Genomic DNA, 18,392 nt, shown 5'->3' with positions numbered 1-18,392 from the left:
ATTGGAACCTGAAGAAAGAAATGAACAAGGTACAGTCCGGAGCCTCCGAAAGTCTGACCCGTGTACTCACTCCTTCATTCCCCCACGTGTTCAGTTCAGCAGGCATTTATCGAGTGCTAGTCTAGGACCTGGGGAAACAAACAAGACGTGTCCCTATCCTCAAGTAGTTTCACTTTTCATTCATTCATTCAACGTTGAATGAGCACCTACTGTAAGCAAGACTCTGTGCTGGGAACTGGAGAGATGGAGACTGAACACGGCCGGGCCCCCGAGGATGGGAAGTTTCCCTTAGCCCTCCTTTTCATCCCCTCTTTTATTCATTCAACACCAGACAGAGCTGAGCACCTGCCGTGCACCCGGCTGTGCAACAGACACCTTCCCTCCTGGAGGAGGGCTCCCTGGAGTCGCTCATTCACTCATCCAGGTCAAGCACCGCGTCACGTGACGAGGACACAGCCATAGGGCTCAGTCGCTGCCGGCAGTCTCACCCACACCTTCCTTCCTCCATTCACGTGGTGAAACCAACATTTACCGAGGGTCTACTGGGTGCCAGGGACGCAGGGGTGCACGGGAGAGAGCCTCCTTGCTTGAAGAGTCAGCCACTCGTTCTTCCTTCCCTCATCATTCACGGATTCGGTCCACCAAACATGCCCTGGGCGTCTGTCACGTGTCAGACCCTCAGGAGGCAGGGGAATGAGCCCCAGCTCTGGCCCCGAGGAACGGCAAAGGTGGTGAGCACACGTGGCTGGGTGGCGATGGCTCACTTCTTCTGTCGGGGCCCCAAGGCCCCACCCGCTGGTTCCTCAAAAGCCTGAGGAGAGGTGGGCAGTGGGGAAGTGTGCAACCAGCCCTTCCCACGAGCAGCAGAGTGGAGAAGGGGTGACGGCGGGGGCAGGGTGGGGGGAGAGCTCTGGGCACACAGGCAGAGGGAAACTGCTCAAAATAAACACCAAAGGGAAGAGCCGGTGAGTGAGGAGATGAATCAGACAGCTAAGCGAGAATTTTCAAGAACTCAAGGAATATTCTAAGTTTAGAGGAGAAAGGGGGAAAAAAAAAACTGGCCCACGACTTCCGAGTGTGACACGTTCAATGCCAAACTGAGGGCAGCCCTGCCCATCCCCCTGAGTTCCTCCACCGTCTCTGATGCGAAAACACCAAGCTCCGAATACCGCATCCCCTGGGACTGCGGGGAGGCTTGTGCGGGTTCATCCAAGGGAAGCCCTCAGCACAGTGCCCGGCAAAGAGTTAGTGCTCGATAAACGGTACTCAGTAATTTTACTGTTACTTCCTGCTGTGGCAGCTTTGAAACACGGGTGCACGCTCTTTGACACTCCTCCATTGAGAGGTACAGAGTCTGTGTCCTCTTCCCTTGAGTCTTGGGGGGCTTGTGACCGCTTTGATCAACAGAGAACAAAAGGATGCTACGTGACTTCTGAGGCTGCATCCGTCATAAAGGGCGATGCGGCGTCTGCCCTCCTGGCTGCAACACGTGCTCTGGGAGCCCTGAGCCGGAGCCCAAGCTACAGCAGGTGACTGGACAACAGTCCGGAGAAGCCCAGCCTTCAAGTTACTGCCGGCACAAGACAGCTGGGTGAAGACCCTGGGCGATTCCAGCCCCCAGTTGCTAGGGACTCTCAAATATCACGGAGCTGCCGTCCCCACTGAGCCTTGCCTGATTTCCTGACCCACCGAGTCATATGAGCACCATCAAGAGTGGCTGGGGGACTTCTCTGGTGGTCCAGTGATTAAGAATCCGCCTGCCAACGCAGGAGACACAGGTTCAATCCCTCGTGCGGGAAGATTCCACGTGCCGTAGAGCAACTAAGCCCGGGTGTCACAACTTCTGGGGCCTGAGCACCCTAGAGCCTGGGCTCTGCCACAAGAGAGGCCACCGCAGTGAGAGGCCCGCACACGGCAAGTAGAGAGAGCCCAAGCAAAGCAGCAAAGACCCAGTGCACCCCAAAATAAATAAATAAAACTAACTTATTAAAAAAAAAAAAAGCAAAACACCCTGACATTGCACCCTGACACTCTGAGAGCCTGCCTGGAGGTCCTAGCAGGGAGCACAGCTACTAGTGTGTCCTCGACCAAAGAGCGGTCCTCCTCTGTCTGGGCTGTCCTCCTCCACAGAGGGGGCAGTTTGCGGAGGGACACACTGAGGCAGTAAGGAAGGAAGGGGACACCCCCCTAGCCAGCCAGGTCAGCCGATTCAACCCAGGTGATCGGCGGGGTGACAGAGGTCACAACCAGACTGCCCTCACATCCCACACCCGACGTTGTGAAGTGGTTCCTCGTGACAACTGCTACCTGCCTCTCCCAGGCCCTGCCCTGTGTGATGTGTACGGAGAGTCTGGGGGGCTCCACCAGCCTGGAAAAGCACAGAGCAGTTCTATAAACTGTAAAGTCCCGTGCACTAAGGAGGCCCTGGCATCGCCACTCAGGACTGGGGAGGGCTCTGCTGCCTTCCGGATCCCACCAAACTCTGCAACCCCGTAGCCTAGGCTACCACGTCCCCTGGCCCCCATTGGGCTGAGCCTGGGAGGATCTGCAGGTTAGTGGGGCTGACCTGAACTCACATGGCAGGTTGCTGCTTTGTTCCCGGGCTGGGACTTAGGTCATCCCTCTGGGAGGGAGAGACCGGAGGACAAAGGCTGCTTTCACTGGACTCAGGCTGCTCCAGGCAAACCTGGGCGGTGGGGAGCCGAGAAGGGGGCAGGCGGCCCCAGGCACACCCCTCCTGGGAAGGTGGCCAGCAACCCTGCGAGGGCCGGGCAAGCTGGGGCAGCACTGGGGTCTGGCAAGGGCCTTCCCTCCCCCTCGGGGTCTCTTCCAATCACACCTAAAACAAGGACACGGCAGAGTACAGGGAGGCAAGGAGAAGTGTCGGGTGCATTCAACACAATGAGGCAGGTTCAGAAGCAAAACAAAACGGCCTTCCTATGATTCAAGTCAAATCATAAACAAAAACTAAAAAATGTGGGCTCCAAGGCAAGACATGATGGGATCAAATCCCAGTTTCACTGCCGACCAGCTGCGTGATTTTCTGTAAGTGACACAACCTCCCTGAGCCTCGGTTTCATCATCTGTAAAATGGGGATGGTGATACCATCCCTGCTGTGACAGATAAAACTGCTGTGACAGATAAAACAAAGTAACGTAAAGGGCTTTGCCGAGAGCCTGGCTGCTGCAGGCTGGACTGTGCTTCCCCCAAACTTATATGCTGAAACCCAGGACCTCATCCCAAGACCTTAGAATGAGACTGTATATGGGAGACGGGGCCTTAGATAGATAATTAAGTAAAAAGGAGACTGCTGTCCTTATAGGGAGGAAATGCAGACGTACAGACGCCATGGGTACACACGGAGGCATGGCCACGTGAAGACAAGCCAGGAGGCAGCCTCTGCAGCCGAGGAGAGCGGCCTCCTGAGAAACCAAACCTGCTGACACCGTTGGTCATCCAGCCTCCAAACAGACACAGATTTCTGTTGTTACGCCACCCAGTCAGTGGTATTCTGACAGGTTATCCCCAGCAAACACATACACTGGCCACAAGGAGGCTTACGTGAAGATCTATTACTAGATTATCACATTTATATTGTGGCTCAGCGGTAAAGAATCTGCCTGCCAACTCAGGAAACTCGGGTTCCATCCCTGGGTCGGGAAGATCCCCTGGAGAAGGGAATGGCAACCCACTCCAGTATTCCTGCCTGGAGAATCCCATGGACAGAGGAGCCTGGCGGACTACGGTCCGTGGGGTTGCAAAAGAACCAGACACGACTGAGTGACTAATTCCATTCCACATATTGTAACTATGAAATAATGTGATGTTAACATGAATGAGCTTATATTTTAATACAAGTAGGTTTACCACAAAATATTAATATGACAACAAACAGGATACATCTGCAAACACTTGTCCCTTCCTACCTCAGAATTTCTACACCAAACACCAAGTTTTCTTACAAAGAAAGCAAAGAGTTTTCTTAATTTGGACCAAATTCCTTGACAATCTTCTCATCCATGCCCTACTTCACCCTTGAGGAGATATTTACTTTATGTTCTTCTAGCTTCAATCAGAGACACCTCAAACCTCTTTTTTTTTTTTTAATGTGGATCACTTTTAAAGGCTTTATTGAATTTGTTACAATATTGCTTCTGTTTTTTGTTTTGGTTTTTCGTCCCAGAGGCATGTGGGATCTTAGTTCCCTGACCAGGGATCGAACCCACATCCCCTGCATTGGAAGTTGGAAGTCTTAACCACGGCACCATGAGGCAAGTCCCCTCCCACCTCTTCCAGAACTTCCAGGCCTCCATATATGCTGGTCCCACCACCTGAATGTCCTTCCCTTCTTCTCCTACTCAGGCTTTAAGACCCAGCTCAGGGCCCAGCCCAGAGAAGGCACCCAACATCCGTGCACGGCACAGCAAGTCAGCTCTGAGGTCAGCCGACGACTGCATCTCACAGATGAAGACGCCGGACCCAGAAAGGGCAAGGACCAGCCAAGGGCCTCACAGCCGGGACCAGACTCCGGCGTCCCGGCTCCGACTCAGTGATGCTCCCCTGCTGAGTCAGGCTGCCTTCCCACTCACCCGTCCTGCCCTGGATGTGGGAACCATGTGCTCATTCAGTTTGCAGCTCCCAAATCCAAGTGCCTTTTCAGCTCAGGAAAATCCCTTTGCCCACCAGGGTCAAAAGTGGGTGGCAGAACGGGTGCTGGCCTGCTTCAAGCTTTTCATCCCGCCATTGCTGATGGACTGAAACCAGACTTGCAACCAAAGGGAAAAAAAAGGTGCAGCTTCTAAGGACCAACGTCCTAGGATTCAGCAAAACTTAGCATAATCTGCTTCATGGCTGACACTCCATGCTATAACCCTGACTCTCGATACTGGATTTTCCAGCTGAAATAACTGGAGGTCTGGGGCTGGCCTGGCTGATTCCACAGAGACTAACCTGGGTGGCAGCACCATTTTCATGCTTCTTAGCCTCCAATGGCCTTAGAACTGGGGAAGCAGGAGCCCTGAGGGGCAGAGAGAGACCATGGGCTCCAGTGTGGAAAAACCTGGCCCCAAAAAGCCAGTTCTGAGGCCTCCCTTCTATGTGACTTTGGACAAGTCAGGTTTCCTTGATGTCCCCATCTGTGAAAGGGGGATAACCAGGGCTCCTGCCTCTCTGGACAAGGTCACACGTGCTCAGGTATGGAAAGCGGGTAGCCCTGCGCTGGCTTGCAAAAGGCAGCCGCATGGGATTAGCAGACGTAGAGTACTACGTATGGGATGGATAAACAACAAGGCCCTACTGTGCGGCACAGGAACTGCGTTCAGTATCCTGTAATAAACCATAATGGAAAAGAAAAAGAAAAAAAAAGCCGATCAAAGTGATTTGTTAGGACAGGCGCGCCCTCTAGTGTCTTAATCTGGAAACCATTCTGCTGGTGAGGCCCCCAGCCCACATCTTGTACCAAGTCAGTTTGGATAATACTGTTGAGAAGGAATGTAAGAAGATACGGCCCTCTTTATTTAGTGCATACCATGTGCCAGCTGCCCTCCTTACTGATTTCCGCAATGAGACGCTGACATAATCCCCATTTGAGAAAGGGAGATTACTCATCCCCAGACGAGAAAACAGGCTCAGAGACAGGAAGACACCTTCTGAAGGTCACACAGTGGGGAAGGCTGGATTCCAACCCAGGTCTGTCTGTCTGACTCCAGCGCTCTACTCTTTACTGGATTCCTAGAACTGGGAGGCTGTGCATAGCCAAAACCCTTAAGGAGAATCTGGCCCAATACTCCAGTTTGGTGGTTTAGTCGCTAAGCGGTGTCCGACTCTTTGTGACCCAATGGACTGTAGCCCACCAGGCTCCTCTGTCCATGGGATTCTCCAGGCAAGAACACTGGGGAATACAGTGGGCTGCCATGCCTTCCTCCAGGCGATTTTCCCAGCACAGGGGTGGGACTCGAGTCTCCTTCGTCGCCTGCATTGCAGGCAGATTCTTTACCAACTGAGCCAGAGTGTTGTTGGTATACCAAGAGAGAAACAGGCACAGAGAGGGCAGGCAACTGCCCCAGGGTCACACAGACGCCACACCCCAGCTTCTGGCTCCGGGAAGGGTTCTGCCCACATGCCCACCCCTCCAGACTTCCACCCTGCATTTATCATTCCTTCCAGCAGTCACAGGATTTGCCACGTCCCTTCTGATGGCTCTAATCCCTGGAATGTCTGAGACCCGGCAATGGCTCCTTTGAGACAGCGAGGGCTGCCAGCCTGAGAGACCAGCCTTCTGAGAGCAGGGAACCCAGTTCACTTCGGCCCTTCAGCAGGACGTTCTCAGTGGCCTGGGTCAGTGGCTGGGGCCCACGGAGGACCAGGGAGTGGCCTTCCAAGCCTGGGGACCCACCAGCATCTTAGAGCAGGGTTCTCTTTTCATTTTATGTCAAGGATTCTGCAGATGGGAGGGCAGCGGCGGGGTGAGGGGGTGAGTGGTGCTGCCCAGGAGGGGCCGTTAGCAGGTACAAAAGTTCTGCAAGTTGTCACAGTGAGAGAGGCACCAAGGGGAGCTGGCCGTGGCCCAGCTGATTCTCACAAACCCTACTGTGGAAGTTATTAGCAGGGCCTCCTGGAGCTTAAAAAGCTCTGAGTAGGTCTCCCTGGGGGCTCAGAAGTGCTGGGAAACACCTAAGGGGCTAAAGAACTTCCCGACGTGGGCTTGGCGTGATCACCCTCCTCGGAGGCCTTTTCAAATTCCCTTCAAAGCATCTCAACAACCTTCCGACACAGGCAGGGCAGGAATTACCTCCCATTGTACGCATGGGCAAAGAGAGGTTGGGGAAAGAATGGGGAATGTCTAACGGACACTTCAAACTCAGCAAGTCCAAAGCCGAATCCTGATCTGCCCCCAAGACCCCTTCTCCCTGCGGAGAGAATGCTCAGTGTCTGTATGACTCTCTCTCTTTCTCCCACCCATGCTCAGTCCACAGCAGATCCCGCGGCAACCCTGTCTGCTTCTCGCCACCTCCTCCGCCGCCCTGGGCTGAGGCATCGTCAGCTCCCACCTGGACAGCTGCAGAGGCTCCTTGCTGGTCTCCCCGAGTCCGCCTCTGTGTGTTCAAAACCCATGTCAACCTGTGCCCCTCCCACCCCACATGACTCCCTCCCCCAGCTTCAGAGCACAAGGCGAAGATTTCCGAGTGACTGCCAGGCCCTGCGTGACCCTGACAACTCCTATCACCTCACTCATTCTCTGCTGCAGCCTCCTTCCAGTTCCACAGAACGGCCTGTGCACACAGTAGACCTCAGGGCCTTTGCACTGGCTGCTATCTCTCCCCCCAAGCTCCCCGGGTCTACTCCCTCCCCTCTTCCAAAGTCTCAGTTCAAGAGTCACCTTCTGAGGGTGTGCCCACCCATCCAAGCCCCCTGAGTGTCACATCCAAGCTCCCCTTGAGTGCTTCCTTCCTTCTTTCCCAGCCGCCCCACCTCCTGACTTACTATACAGGGTTCCTGTGTCCCACGCCCTACTAGAACGTTAGTCCCCAAGGCAGGGGTCTGCCTGATTCACTGACTGTCCCGAACACTGACAACGTACCTAGCATGGGCATTTAACTGAACTGAATTGAGGACCCATCAGCTGTCCACACTGGCATCAGCTGCCAGCATTTCTTTAAGACTAACAATGCTCCAGGGTTGTTGGCATGGCCTCAAGCAATGCCTGAATTGCTTGGCTCTGCAAGGGAGACATCATTTTCATTCCCAGTCTACAGATGGCAAAACTGGCTTTCTGAGAGGTCAGGAGACTTGCTCGAAGCTCCCCCACACCCAATTAGCAAGCAGCTCGATGGGGACCGGAAGCCAGGAGGGCCTGACCCCAGTTCTCCGCCCTGCCACTGGGTTTACAGGGCACCCTCGGCTGGAGTCTCATGACGTTGGGTCCAAGCCTCCAACTCCAGATGCACAAAAATAGCTGGTTCTCCTATTTCAGCCACAGATGCTGCAGAGCCAGGCCAGACCCTGGGCACACAGTGAGGCCACCAAGATCTGAGACGCAGGGGCTGGTAGTAAAAATAACAGCGGGAGTGATGGTAACAGAGGACAGGCGTGTGCGGAGTCCAGGCACCCCAGTGACCCCCCAGAGCCGTCCAGCCCTCAGCACAGCTTCCACACACTGTCTACTGAGCACCAACTCTGAGCCGGGCATCGTGCCGGCGGGTGGGGGGAAGATGGGCATCCTTCCTGCCTGAGGGCAGCCGTGAGCGTAACCAAGCACGTCAACTTTGAGGCCAGACTTCCCAAGTTCAAAGCCCGGCTCCACCTGTTGCCAGCTGGTCCGTATCAGGTGGGCACTCAACCATGCCCCAGACCTCCAGGCTTCTCATTGGGAACACTCGCTTCTAGAGGCTGCTTCAAGGATTAACTGCAAGGCCACAAGGACGAGTGCTTGGAGGCGAGAGGGGAACGCAGATCGCTGTCTCGTGACTGGTATTATTATTCCTGGAGGTGACGACGGGCTGAGTGAGGGACACGGCTGAGTAATCAGGCAGCAAGGAGGCCCCGGGGAGAGAACGGCCAGGCTAACCACATTTAGACGTTCGGACATTTTTCCCATCAAAAAAAAAATCTGGTTAAATGTGGAGAGATGAAGCTCACCAAGCACCCTGGAAAACAAAGCGGGATCCCCATCACCGCACGCGGATGGAGCCACTGGACCAAGACCCTGGCAAGGAGGCATCTGAAAGGGGGCAGGAGAGGGACCCACCACCACCAGCACGGGGCACGCCCTTGGGTCACACAGCATCTTCCTGAAGAAGCTGTCAGTGGTGACACCCAGCAACCCCCTCAGCTGTAGGGACACAGAGCCGAGGAGGCCGGCCGGCCAGGAGTCAGCCCCCAGGCTCTGCAGTCAGGTGGGACGGGCAGCCTCTGGGGAGCCTGGGGAAGTCTGGAGGGAGGGGGTTGCTGTCTGACATTTTATCAGAGCCCGCCAGCCCCCCCAAACAAGAACATCTAGACAGTGAGGGCCTCCGCAGAGGCCAGCCCTGTGCCAAGCATACTCATGTCCCTTGTTCTGGCTGATCCTTGGCACAGTCCATGTGCAGATGGGGAAACTGAGGCTCAGAGAGGCGATGTGACCTGCTGTTGGCAGAGTTCGGATTCTAAGCCAGGGCTCCAGAGCCCAGCCTGACCCAGGGCGACATCCTTCTATAATCCTCCACCTGGCAAAAACTGATCCAGATAGACAGCTTTCCTGTAGACTGGCAAGTTGCCTCAACCTGTGGGCCTCAGTTTTCCCATCTGAGAAATGGCAAGATCAGATTCGACAAAGTAGTCGCAGGAGAACTGCACTCGGTTACAGGCTCTGACACCTCCTTGCTGGGGGGCCTCCAGGAAGCTGCTTAACCTCTCTGAGCCTCGGGTTCCCTAGCTGCAAAATGGGGGTAATGAGACCTACAGCTGAGCTTCTCGGTTCTCACAGGATGCCCACGAAAGACACTTTACAAGTGCTCAGTAGGAACGGCCATGGTGCAGGTGGCCACTGTTGCTATTAGTCCTGTTGCTGCAATCGACAATCACAAACAACCAGCTTGGTACCAATGGCCCAACAAGGCCAGAGGCCTTGGGACTGTCTGGCTGGGTTATCTCGTCAACAAAGGCGACTAAGTAACTCAAAACAGCCATGGCAGGGGAGCCACCAGCTACGGTTACTAATGATTTGAAGCAGAAACTCAATCTCCCTCCCCCACTTCCCAGCTGATGCTGGGCAGTCTGAGAGGAGGCAGACTCTTTCCCCCAAGCCCAGAACAGAACTGTAGCCCCGTGGGGGACTCGGGCCACCAACAGGAAACCACCGACATCCTGCTGACTAAGGACAGTCTCTGCAGAAACCTGCTGCGCCCACGCGTGGCCCCAATTCTAAGAAGCTGACTTAGAAAATAACCTGAAAAGCGAGTGAAGGCTTAAGGCTGAGAACAATGATCACTAAGCTGTGTGTCCACTGAACGCCTGGGAGCAACCCAAGTGTCCGGCCCAGGGAGAACGACTGAATAGTCAAGGCTGGTGGCAAGTGCTGGGTATTAACCCGGCATGAGACATCACGTTTACAGAGGGTGCCTCAATGTGCGCAGACGTTCCCGTTATCAGTGGGCACATAAACTGAGATGCGCGTGGTCTACACTCATTCATTCACCGTGATGGATGAATTTAGAGGCAAAATATAACATGGGACCCCGTATCGGATCGTGGAACAGAGAAAAAACATCAGTTGACCATCTGGAGAAATCAGCGGGGCTTCTCAACCTTGGTGTGACTGACGCTGGGGCCGGGTCATCCTTGGCGGTGGTGTTTGGGGTCGGGGGGTGGGACTGTCCTGTTGACTGTAGGGTCTTTATAAGCAGCCCTGACCTCCATTCCCAAGATGCCAGCAGCCCCTCACCCCCACCCTAGCTGTGACAATCAAAGAATGTCACCAGACATTGCCAAGTGTGCCCTGGAGGTCAGCCCTGGATGAGAACCACTGGAATGAAGTCTGGAGTTTAGTTAATACCAATATCATTGTAAAGTGAAAGTCGATCAGTCATGTCTGACTCTTTGCGACCCCATGGACTATACAGTCCATGGAATTCTCCAGGCCAGAATACTGGAGTGGGTAGGTAGCCTTTCCCTTCTCCAGGAGATCATCCCAACCCAGGGATAGAACCCAGGTCTCCCGCATTGCAGGCGGATTCTTTACCAGCTGAGCCACCAGGGAAGCCAGTAGCACTGAACCTACGTTAATTTTTCTGCTGGACAAATTGTACTGCGGCTGTTACCGTAGGATGCTAACATGAGCAGACGCTGGGTGAAGGATACACGGGGACTCCCCCTACCATCTTTGCAACTCTTCTATAAACCTAAAAGTATTTACAAAAATTATGAAGAGGTGACACAGAGCAGAAAGCTGAGAGCAGTCAGGGGCCCAGGCTGATGGCGTGAGGGTGTGTTCTGCACCATGTGAGTCTACGGCGGGGAGGGGGAGGCCGCCCCTCCCCACATCAGGACCCTTACAGCAATCGGTGCTCAGCTGACCCCTTGCCATCTGATGTGCTTCCTGGGAAACAGGAAGGACTCAGGAGGTTGGTTTCCCTGGCAACCAGCCCCCATCCTTAGGTGCTGGCCAACAGTCACCTCATTAACAGGTCATGTGTGAATATCTAGACACTTTTACCACTTTTATCAGTCTGGAAATTCCAAGGGTTTTAGGGGCTCTGTGGCAGAAACAGGAACAAAGGCCAAATGTGTACTTCTTACTGTAAACCAGTGTGTCACAGCCTCCTTAACGCTGGAGCCCAGCGCGTCAAAGATGTGAGGACCCAGCGGGTGGCAGGTCCCCCAAGCACAAATGATTATGGGCTGCTTCTTTTCTTTCTCGCGCATTTCAAAACTTTCCAAGTTTTCTACAGTGTCCATCCGTTATTTTTGTAACAAAACAAACAAAAATCAACTAATGTCCTTTTACATTTACAGTTAGACAATGTGCAAAAGCCAGTGATCAAGGGGGAAGTACTAGGAGGGTCTCCGGTTTCTCCACTGCTGCAGGGAACTAGGGCAGGGCGAGGTGGGGTGGCTGGAGGACAATGTTTTCTAAAGTTGTATTTTTAGGAGCTCCGGAAAATTCCCTGGGTGAGAAGGCATTTGAAGTATTTGCAAACATTCAGCAGGGGGAAAGAATAATATTTCCCAAGTCTTTCTTTCTTGGGCGTTCTCAACTGGGTTGGCGAATGTTCCGAAAAACCCCGAGACCACCTGTGACGGTTCTCTGCCAAGCCCCTCTGTTCACGGAGCCCCGATGAAGGTCACACGACCCACCGCCACCCGCGGCCCGCCCCCTTAGGGCAGCGAGGGATGAGGAAACAGAAGCCCAGAGAGGGGAAGCAGCTTGCCAGCAGACACACAGCAGGTCAGTCTCAGAGTCAAAGCAGGATCTGAGAAGCACTTTATACCCCACAAAACACTTCCCCACGGGTTCCCCGTTTTCGTCATTCTGCCACAAAAAGTTTTGAGGGTTTTTTTTTTCCTCTTTTATATTTTGATAGAAAAGAGGCTGCGATGCGAGAGTTCCAACATTTTCCTCTTGCTTAATAAGATCACCGAAGGAAAAACAAACTCTATTCTTTTTGCCTCATAAAAGACGAGACAATTTTACACGCACACAACAAAGGCAAGGATGTAATTTCAGAATAAAGAACCATCTCGTAAATCAAAGAAATGTTGCTTTCTGGAAAGGTCGTTAGTTTTTCCTGTTTTTTTTTTTTTTTTTGCCGTGGACTGGAGGGGCAGCCTCTGTGCCCACCGATCATGGCGGGCAGGACCCTCTCCTCTTTGACGAGCCCCTCTGCCTCCCAAACCGAACCCCTACCCCCTCCCTCCTTGAAACAACCACCATTTCTAAAGAACACAGAGGCGCTGCCGGCCAGGCGGAGCCAGGAAGCAAAGTTGGCAGGAGACAAGACTCGAGTCCGGTCGGCCAGACTCACCCAGAGGTACTGCAGGAGCTTCAGCAAACTGGGGCAGTAGTAATACTCCATCTCTGGCGCCGGGGGCTATGCCGCCTGCATCGCACGCTTCCAGCCTCCCTCTGGAGGGGCGGCTCTTCCCGCTCGGCTTGTCACGAAGGAGTCAAGTTCAAGGCGGCATGAATCATTCAGGGGCCGGCTGGCGGCCAGGGGGCTGGCAGGATGGCCCTGTCCAGGGCACTGGGAGCTGCTGCTTAGGTCTGGACTCAGGGCCCTCCTGCGGGTGCTCTGGATCTGGGGGTTTTTCCACTGAGGGAAGGAGCGAGGATGGAGCCCCAGACCCGAGCATGTGCCTGAGTGTGTCATGTGAGTGTAAGTTCCTCCCCAAAACCACACACCGAGGGGGAGCCCCCCACCCCCCCATCCCGACTCCTTCCACATTATGGACATAAATCAACTCAGGCTCACGCAGCCCCTCCCAGCTTCAGCCAAGTTCCTTCTGAGCAGCCCTGGAAGCCCCCTTTTCCAGAGGGGGAAGAAGGGGGCCCATAGAGGGAAGGGGACTTGGTCGAGGTCACACAGTGAGCTGGAAACCCACCCAGGCCTGGGTTCTGTCTGCTCCTGCGGGTGGGCAGCCTGGGGGTGGGGGGGTGGGGGGAGGGCTCCTTGGCCACCCCTGCCGGCCGGGAAGTGGGGGCAGGGGGGGAGCATCCCTTTTCAGAAGCTAGAACTGCCAGCTAAGCACACCTGAAGGCCAGCCTGAAGAGACCTCTCTCGGACGTTTTCTTCCCGAGAGTGTGACCATGCCGTCACCCCGCCTCCCCGAGCCTCGGTTACCCCTCCCGTAAAGTGGGAAGGAGCTTCCCTGCGTTTCAGGGTCTCCTGCACAGGAAAGGGCAGGATGACGTTAACACCAGAGCGTCTCGTTCAGTCCCCGCGGGGCTTCCCTGGGGTGATCGTCATCACCTCCACCGGTCACATGGGGAGGTGGGAGATCGCAAAGGGCGCTGCCCAGGTGAACCGGGCTTGGGGCGTGGGCCAGAGCCCCAGCTCAGCACCACCTCCATCAGGCCAGCCCCATCACAGCTGGAACTGGACCGGCACGCGGCGAGCACCCCACAGCAGCGGCCAGGTAGGGAGGGGGTGCAGGCCCTTGGCTGAGGCAGCCCCCCACCCGCCAGGCCCCGGGGACCCCCTGTGCTGCCCGCAGCCCCACAACGTGACTCGGGGACGTGCAGCTGACAGGAAACCCACGAGCATGCTGGCGGGGAGCTGAGCTCGCAGGAGAGGACACCACCCACGGCGTGAGCCTCAGAGCCCTCGAGAAGCAGGCCCGTGGCTGCTCCGACCCGACCTGGTGACCAGCATCCAGCAGGCAGGGGGTCTGGGCAGGGGCAGGTCCCCAACGATGGCGCAGCTGGAAAACCACCGGGCCGCCGCTCGTTGGCCGACTGAAGGCACAGTTGGGAGAGCGGGCTCCCGCTCGCCGAGGGGCTAACAGGACGGTGCGGCGGGGGACGCTGCTGACTCTGACTGGCGTGCGGAGGAACAGTCCGCCACCCCCGGGGAGCGTGGAGGCTGCGGATGCCAACTCCTCAGCCTCCTGCCGGCCTGACGGGACCGGCCAGAGACAAACGGGCTGGGAGGGGCAGAGAGGATGACCGAGATGGGGAGGAGGGGTCCCTGAGGGCGCGGGGAAGAGACACACAGACAGGAAGAGATGAACCTGCAGAGAAGTCAGAGGCAGCAAGGACACAGAGAGATGGGAGAGGGGCATCCGGGACCAGAGAGAGCGGAGCAGTGGGGCGTGAGCGGGGAAGCGGGTGGGCGTGGAGCCAGACAGACAGGAGACACGGCAGGGCCGCTCAGGACAAACAAGTGAAAAAGCCAGACGTGGAGTCCACGGTGGAGAAACCGAGCTGAGCCCCTCGTGAAAAAGTCAGACGTGGGGAGTCCACGGTGGAGAAACCGAGCTGAGCCCCGACGAGGCGGTGGGGTGGGCAGGCACCAGTGGTGCAGACCTCTCCCTCAGCAAAGTCCCGCCTTCTCAGCCCGCAGGGGCCGCAGGCAGCAGGTCGGGCCCCCGAAGCACTGGGCCCCATGCCGCACCCCCAGCCCAAGCTGGAAGTGACCCCCTACCTCACTCTGGTCCTCTGGGCTAGTCACACCCTGCCCTGCGGGGCCCTCCTCACCCGGCAAGGGGAACCACCCACATGCACGATGGTGACGCGACCCCCAAACACCCCTGGACGCCTTCTCTGGCTCCCCATCCCTCCCGCCCCAGGCCTCTTCCCACCTGTGCATTTGACCCCACACCTGCCCCACCGACATTGGGTGAGTCAGGTGGCCTCAGGCCCTTTGCTCATGCTGTTCCTCAGTCGGAAAAAAATCTCCCTCCTTGTAGTGGATGGGACGGTGGCCCCTCAGAACCCATGTGCCCAGAACCTGTAAATGCCACTTTTTGGAAAAGATCTTTGCAGATGTAGTTCAATTAAGCATCTTGAAATGAGATTATTCTGGATCACCCTAAGTGTGCTAAGGGCTCAGTTGTGTCCGTCGTGTCCAATTCTTTGTGACCCTGTGGACTGTAGCCCACCGGGCTCCTCTGTTCATGGGATTCTCCAGGCAGGAATACTGGAGTGAGCTGCTGTGCTCTCCTCCAGGGGATCTTTCCGACCCAGGGATCTAACCCTTGTCTCCTGGCATCCCCTGCATGGGGAGGCGGGCTCTTTACCGCCAGTGCCACCTGGGACGCTAAATTCATTGAGTGTCCACAAGCCACAACCTCAGGGAGGGATGTCCAGAGAGGACAGCGGCAGAGGCTGGAGGCTGTGTCCACAAGCTGAAGAACGCCTGGACCCCCAAAGCTGGAAGAGGGAGCCAAAGATCTGCCCCTAGAATCCCTGGAGGGAGGGGGCCTGCTGACACCTGGATTTCAGACTCTGGCCTCAGGGACAGAAAGGGAATAAGGGTCTACTGTTTCTAAGCCACTGAGCGTGTGGTGATTCCTTCCAGCAGCACCAGGAAACAAACGCACGCCCCTCTGCTCCACTGGTTCAGTCCTATCAACGCCGGGGCCTCTGGCCTAAGATCTAAGCATTCTGTGTCCCTGCCCCCCTTATCTGCAGCCTCCAGCCCAGGTTCAGGGCGGCCCCTAGACATAGGGCCCCACGGCACCCCTTCTGGAAGAACATTCTGCATCTCTGTGACTCCCTCCTCAATCCCTCCTCAAAGGTCAGTTCCCCAAGGGCCACCACCCTGGCCGGCCTGGTTCCCCTGGCCCCAACCCCACGCCCGGTCACAGCAGGTCCTCGGCAGTCCCCTTTTTGGTTCTGTTTTGGTTTTGGCTGAGACACATGGCTTGTGGGATCTTAGTTCCCCTACAAGAGATTGAACCCAGGCCCTCGGGGGTGAAAGCAGTGAGTCCTAACCACTCTGCTGCCCAGGAGACACATGGCTTGTGGGATCTTAGTTCCCCTACAAGAGACTGAACCCAGGCCCTCGGGGGTGAAAGCAGTGAGTCCTAACCACTCTGCTGCCCAGGAGATACCTGGCAATCCTTGTTAGAGTCACTCATTTTCCAAAATGACTGAATGTACAAGCAACCACGCCAACCTACTCAGAGGGCTCAGCCATGAGCAGAAACCTCCATTAAAAAGATAAGGAGGCTGTTAAAGTAAACATGAACGTTCACAAAGGAAAACAGGGCTGTAAAGCTGTAGTCCCTGGGTGTGACTCTCTGAGAGTCGGGGGTCTTTTTGGGGGGGAAGGAGGGGGAAGGCAGGTGCAATATTTTATTTTATTTGAATGAATGGAGTGCACACGAGAAGGTGCAACCCAGGAGGGCTTCTTAGAGAAGGCCTGGAGCTGAGACTTGAAATATGACGAATGCTCCTATTCTCAAGGGACCCTGTGTTCAGATAGAAAACGCAGCATCTCTGGAAATACATCTACTTAAGTCAGAAATGCCATTTCTATATTCACAGGGCTGTCATTGTGGGCTGCCCATCTGCTAGACACATGCATTCACTCTCTTGCACACACACACACACACACACACACACACCTCTTTTAGAAATAAAATAAAAATTTTTTTCTGAAAAAAAAAATAATAATAATAGTTTCTTCAAAAGAGAAGCAGCATCAGCAAAAACCAACTGGGGTGGCCAGAGCAGTGAGGGCTGCACAAGAATGTCCCAACTTGAGCCCAGCAGCTCAAAGGCCGGCAAAATCGAAACGTACCAGACACCTGGCGGGGAACCAAGCTGAGTGGCACGTGCTCTGAAACAACGACAGGCGTTAAAGTAAAAATCTAAGTGGACGCGGAAAACTTGATTTTGGGGGATACAGAATGAAGCCCCTGGCACTAAAAACTGCTGCTGCTGCTGAGTCACTTCAGTCGTGTCCGACTCTGTGAGACCCCATAGACGGCAGCCCACCAGGCTCCCCCATCCCTGGGATTCTCCAGGCAAGAACACTGGAGTGGGTTGCCATGTCCTTCTCCAATGCATGAAAGTGAAAAGTGAAAAGTGAAAGTGAAGTCGCTCAGTCGTGTCCGACTCTTAGCGACCCCATGGACTGTAGCCCACCAGGCTCCTCTGTCCATGGGATTTGCCAGGCAAGAGTACTGGAGTGGGGTGCCATCGCCGCTGAAATGCTGAACATAGACCGCCCCCACCCTGCCCTCTGGTGGTCACTCGTGAGCACTGCACCAGGAAGCTCGTGTCTTCAATCTGGAAGGACTGGGGCGATGGGGGAAGGGAAGAGAAATTGCAGCAAGAGCTCCCCCTGGTGGACACTCAGGGCATTTCTGATGCGCTGGGAAGGTGGAGGTTTCCAAAGAGTCCAACATCCCTGGACAGAGCCTGCAGGTGGCACCTGCCCACTGGGTGAGCCGAGGCCAAGTCACTCACTTTCCCAAGGGCTCAGCAAGATAATATGTGAGTCGAGACTGCCAATACTCTGTGCATTAACTGAAGGCGGCTGGGTGTGGTTAAGTTAAAACTTTTTTTTTTCCCCTCTACTGTATAAAATGGGATTCCCTGGTGGCTCAGATGGTAAAGAATCTGCCTGCAATGCGGGAGACCCGGGTTCAATCCCTGGGTTCTGAAGATTCCCTGGAGGAGGGCATGGCAACCCACTCCAGTACTCTTGCCCGGAGAATCCCCATGCACAGAGGAGCCTGGCAGGCTACAGGCCATGGGGTTGCAAAGAGTCAGACATGGCTAAGCACAGCACAGTGTATAAAAATGGCGAGATGTCACAGTGAGATCAAATCCCCATCATCACTTTTGCCTGAAACACTGGATCATCCAGCCACTCTAGGCAGGACACTCGAGGAGGCTCCCCTCCACACCCCGCCATCCTCTCTTGGTTTGTCATTAAATTCTCATCCCTACCTGACCTGACTCCCGGGGGGCAGCCCCTGATACAGGATCTCAAGGGACACCACCGAATGCAACTGTCTGAGGCTGGCACTTAGGGGTCACCCGGTCAGGGGGCTTCTGAGGTGGAAGGAATGGGGTCCTCAGGGCGCTGCCCGACCCCTGACTAAACTCTCCCCTTTCTTACGAGCCTTCTGCTCTGCCCAGTGACACGGCCACCCTGTGAGTACAGGGGTCTCCTCCGAGGAGGGCACCGGGGACCACAAACCTCTTCTGCAGCACAGTCAAGCCCCGCGGCCGCTGCTCAGGCTCAGCCCTCTCTGCCCGATGGGCCCTTCCCACCTCTCTCCACCTCCTGACTTCTATGCACCCGTCAAGACCCAGCTTCACCTGGGACCCTGAACCCTCTGCCTCCCCCACAACCAAGTCGAGGGAGACTGAACCCTCTGCCTCACCAGGTTAGTTAGCTGTGCACGCGCCTACCTGTCCCCCCTGCCGGCTGCTGCCTCACCCACTCACTGAATCACT

The 18,392-nt window shown here is 55.4% G+C and overlaps 1 protein-coding gene across 8 annotated transcripts in view; it reads right to left on the bottom strand.

Annotated features, from left to right (window-relative positions):
- KIAA1671 (KIAA1671 ortholog) overlaps window positions 1–18,392 on the bottom strand; it is a 185,632-nt gene that overhangs the window by 86,756 nt on the left and 80,484 nt on the right. The window contains exon 1 of one of the 8 annotated variants that reach the window (XM_061385178.1): window positions 12,502–12,898. The exons of the other annotated variants lie outside the window; for them this stretch is intronic. Within the exon in view, the coding sequence (XP_061241162.1) occupies window positions 12,502–12,552 (51 nt within the window). The 5' untranslated portion in view covers window positions 12,553–12,898. Of the gene's footprint in view, window positions 1–12,501; window positions 12,899–18,392 lie in introns of those variants that run through there. 8 annotated transcript variants of the gene reach the window in all.

The sequence above is a fragment of the Bos javanicus genome, chromosome 17, assembly GCF_032452875.1.
Source record: "Bos javanicus breed banteng chromosome 17, ARS-OSU_banteng_1.0, whole genome shotgun sequence".
In the NCBI taxonomy this organism is placed as follows: Eukaryota; Metazoa; Chordata; class Mammalia; order Artiodactyla; family Bovidae; genus Bos; species Bos javanicus.
This window is presented reverse-complemented; position numbering and strand designations above follow the sequence as displayed.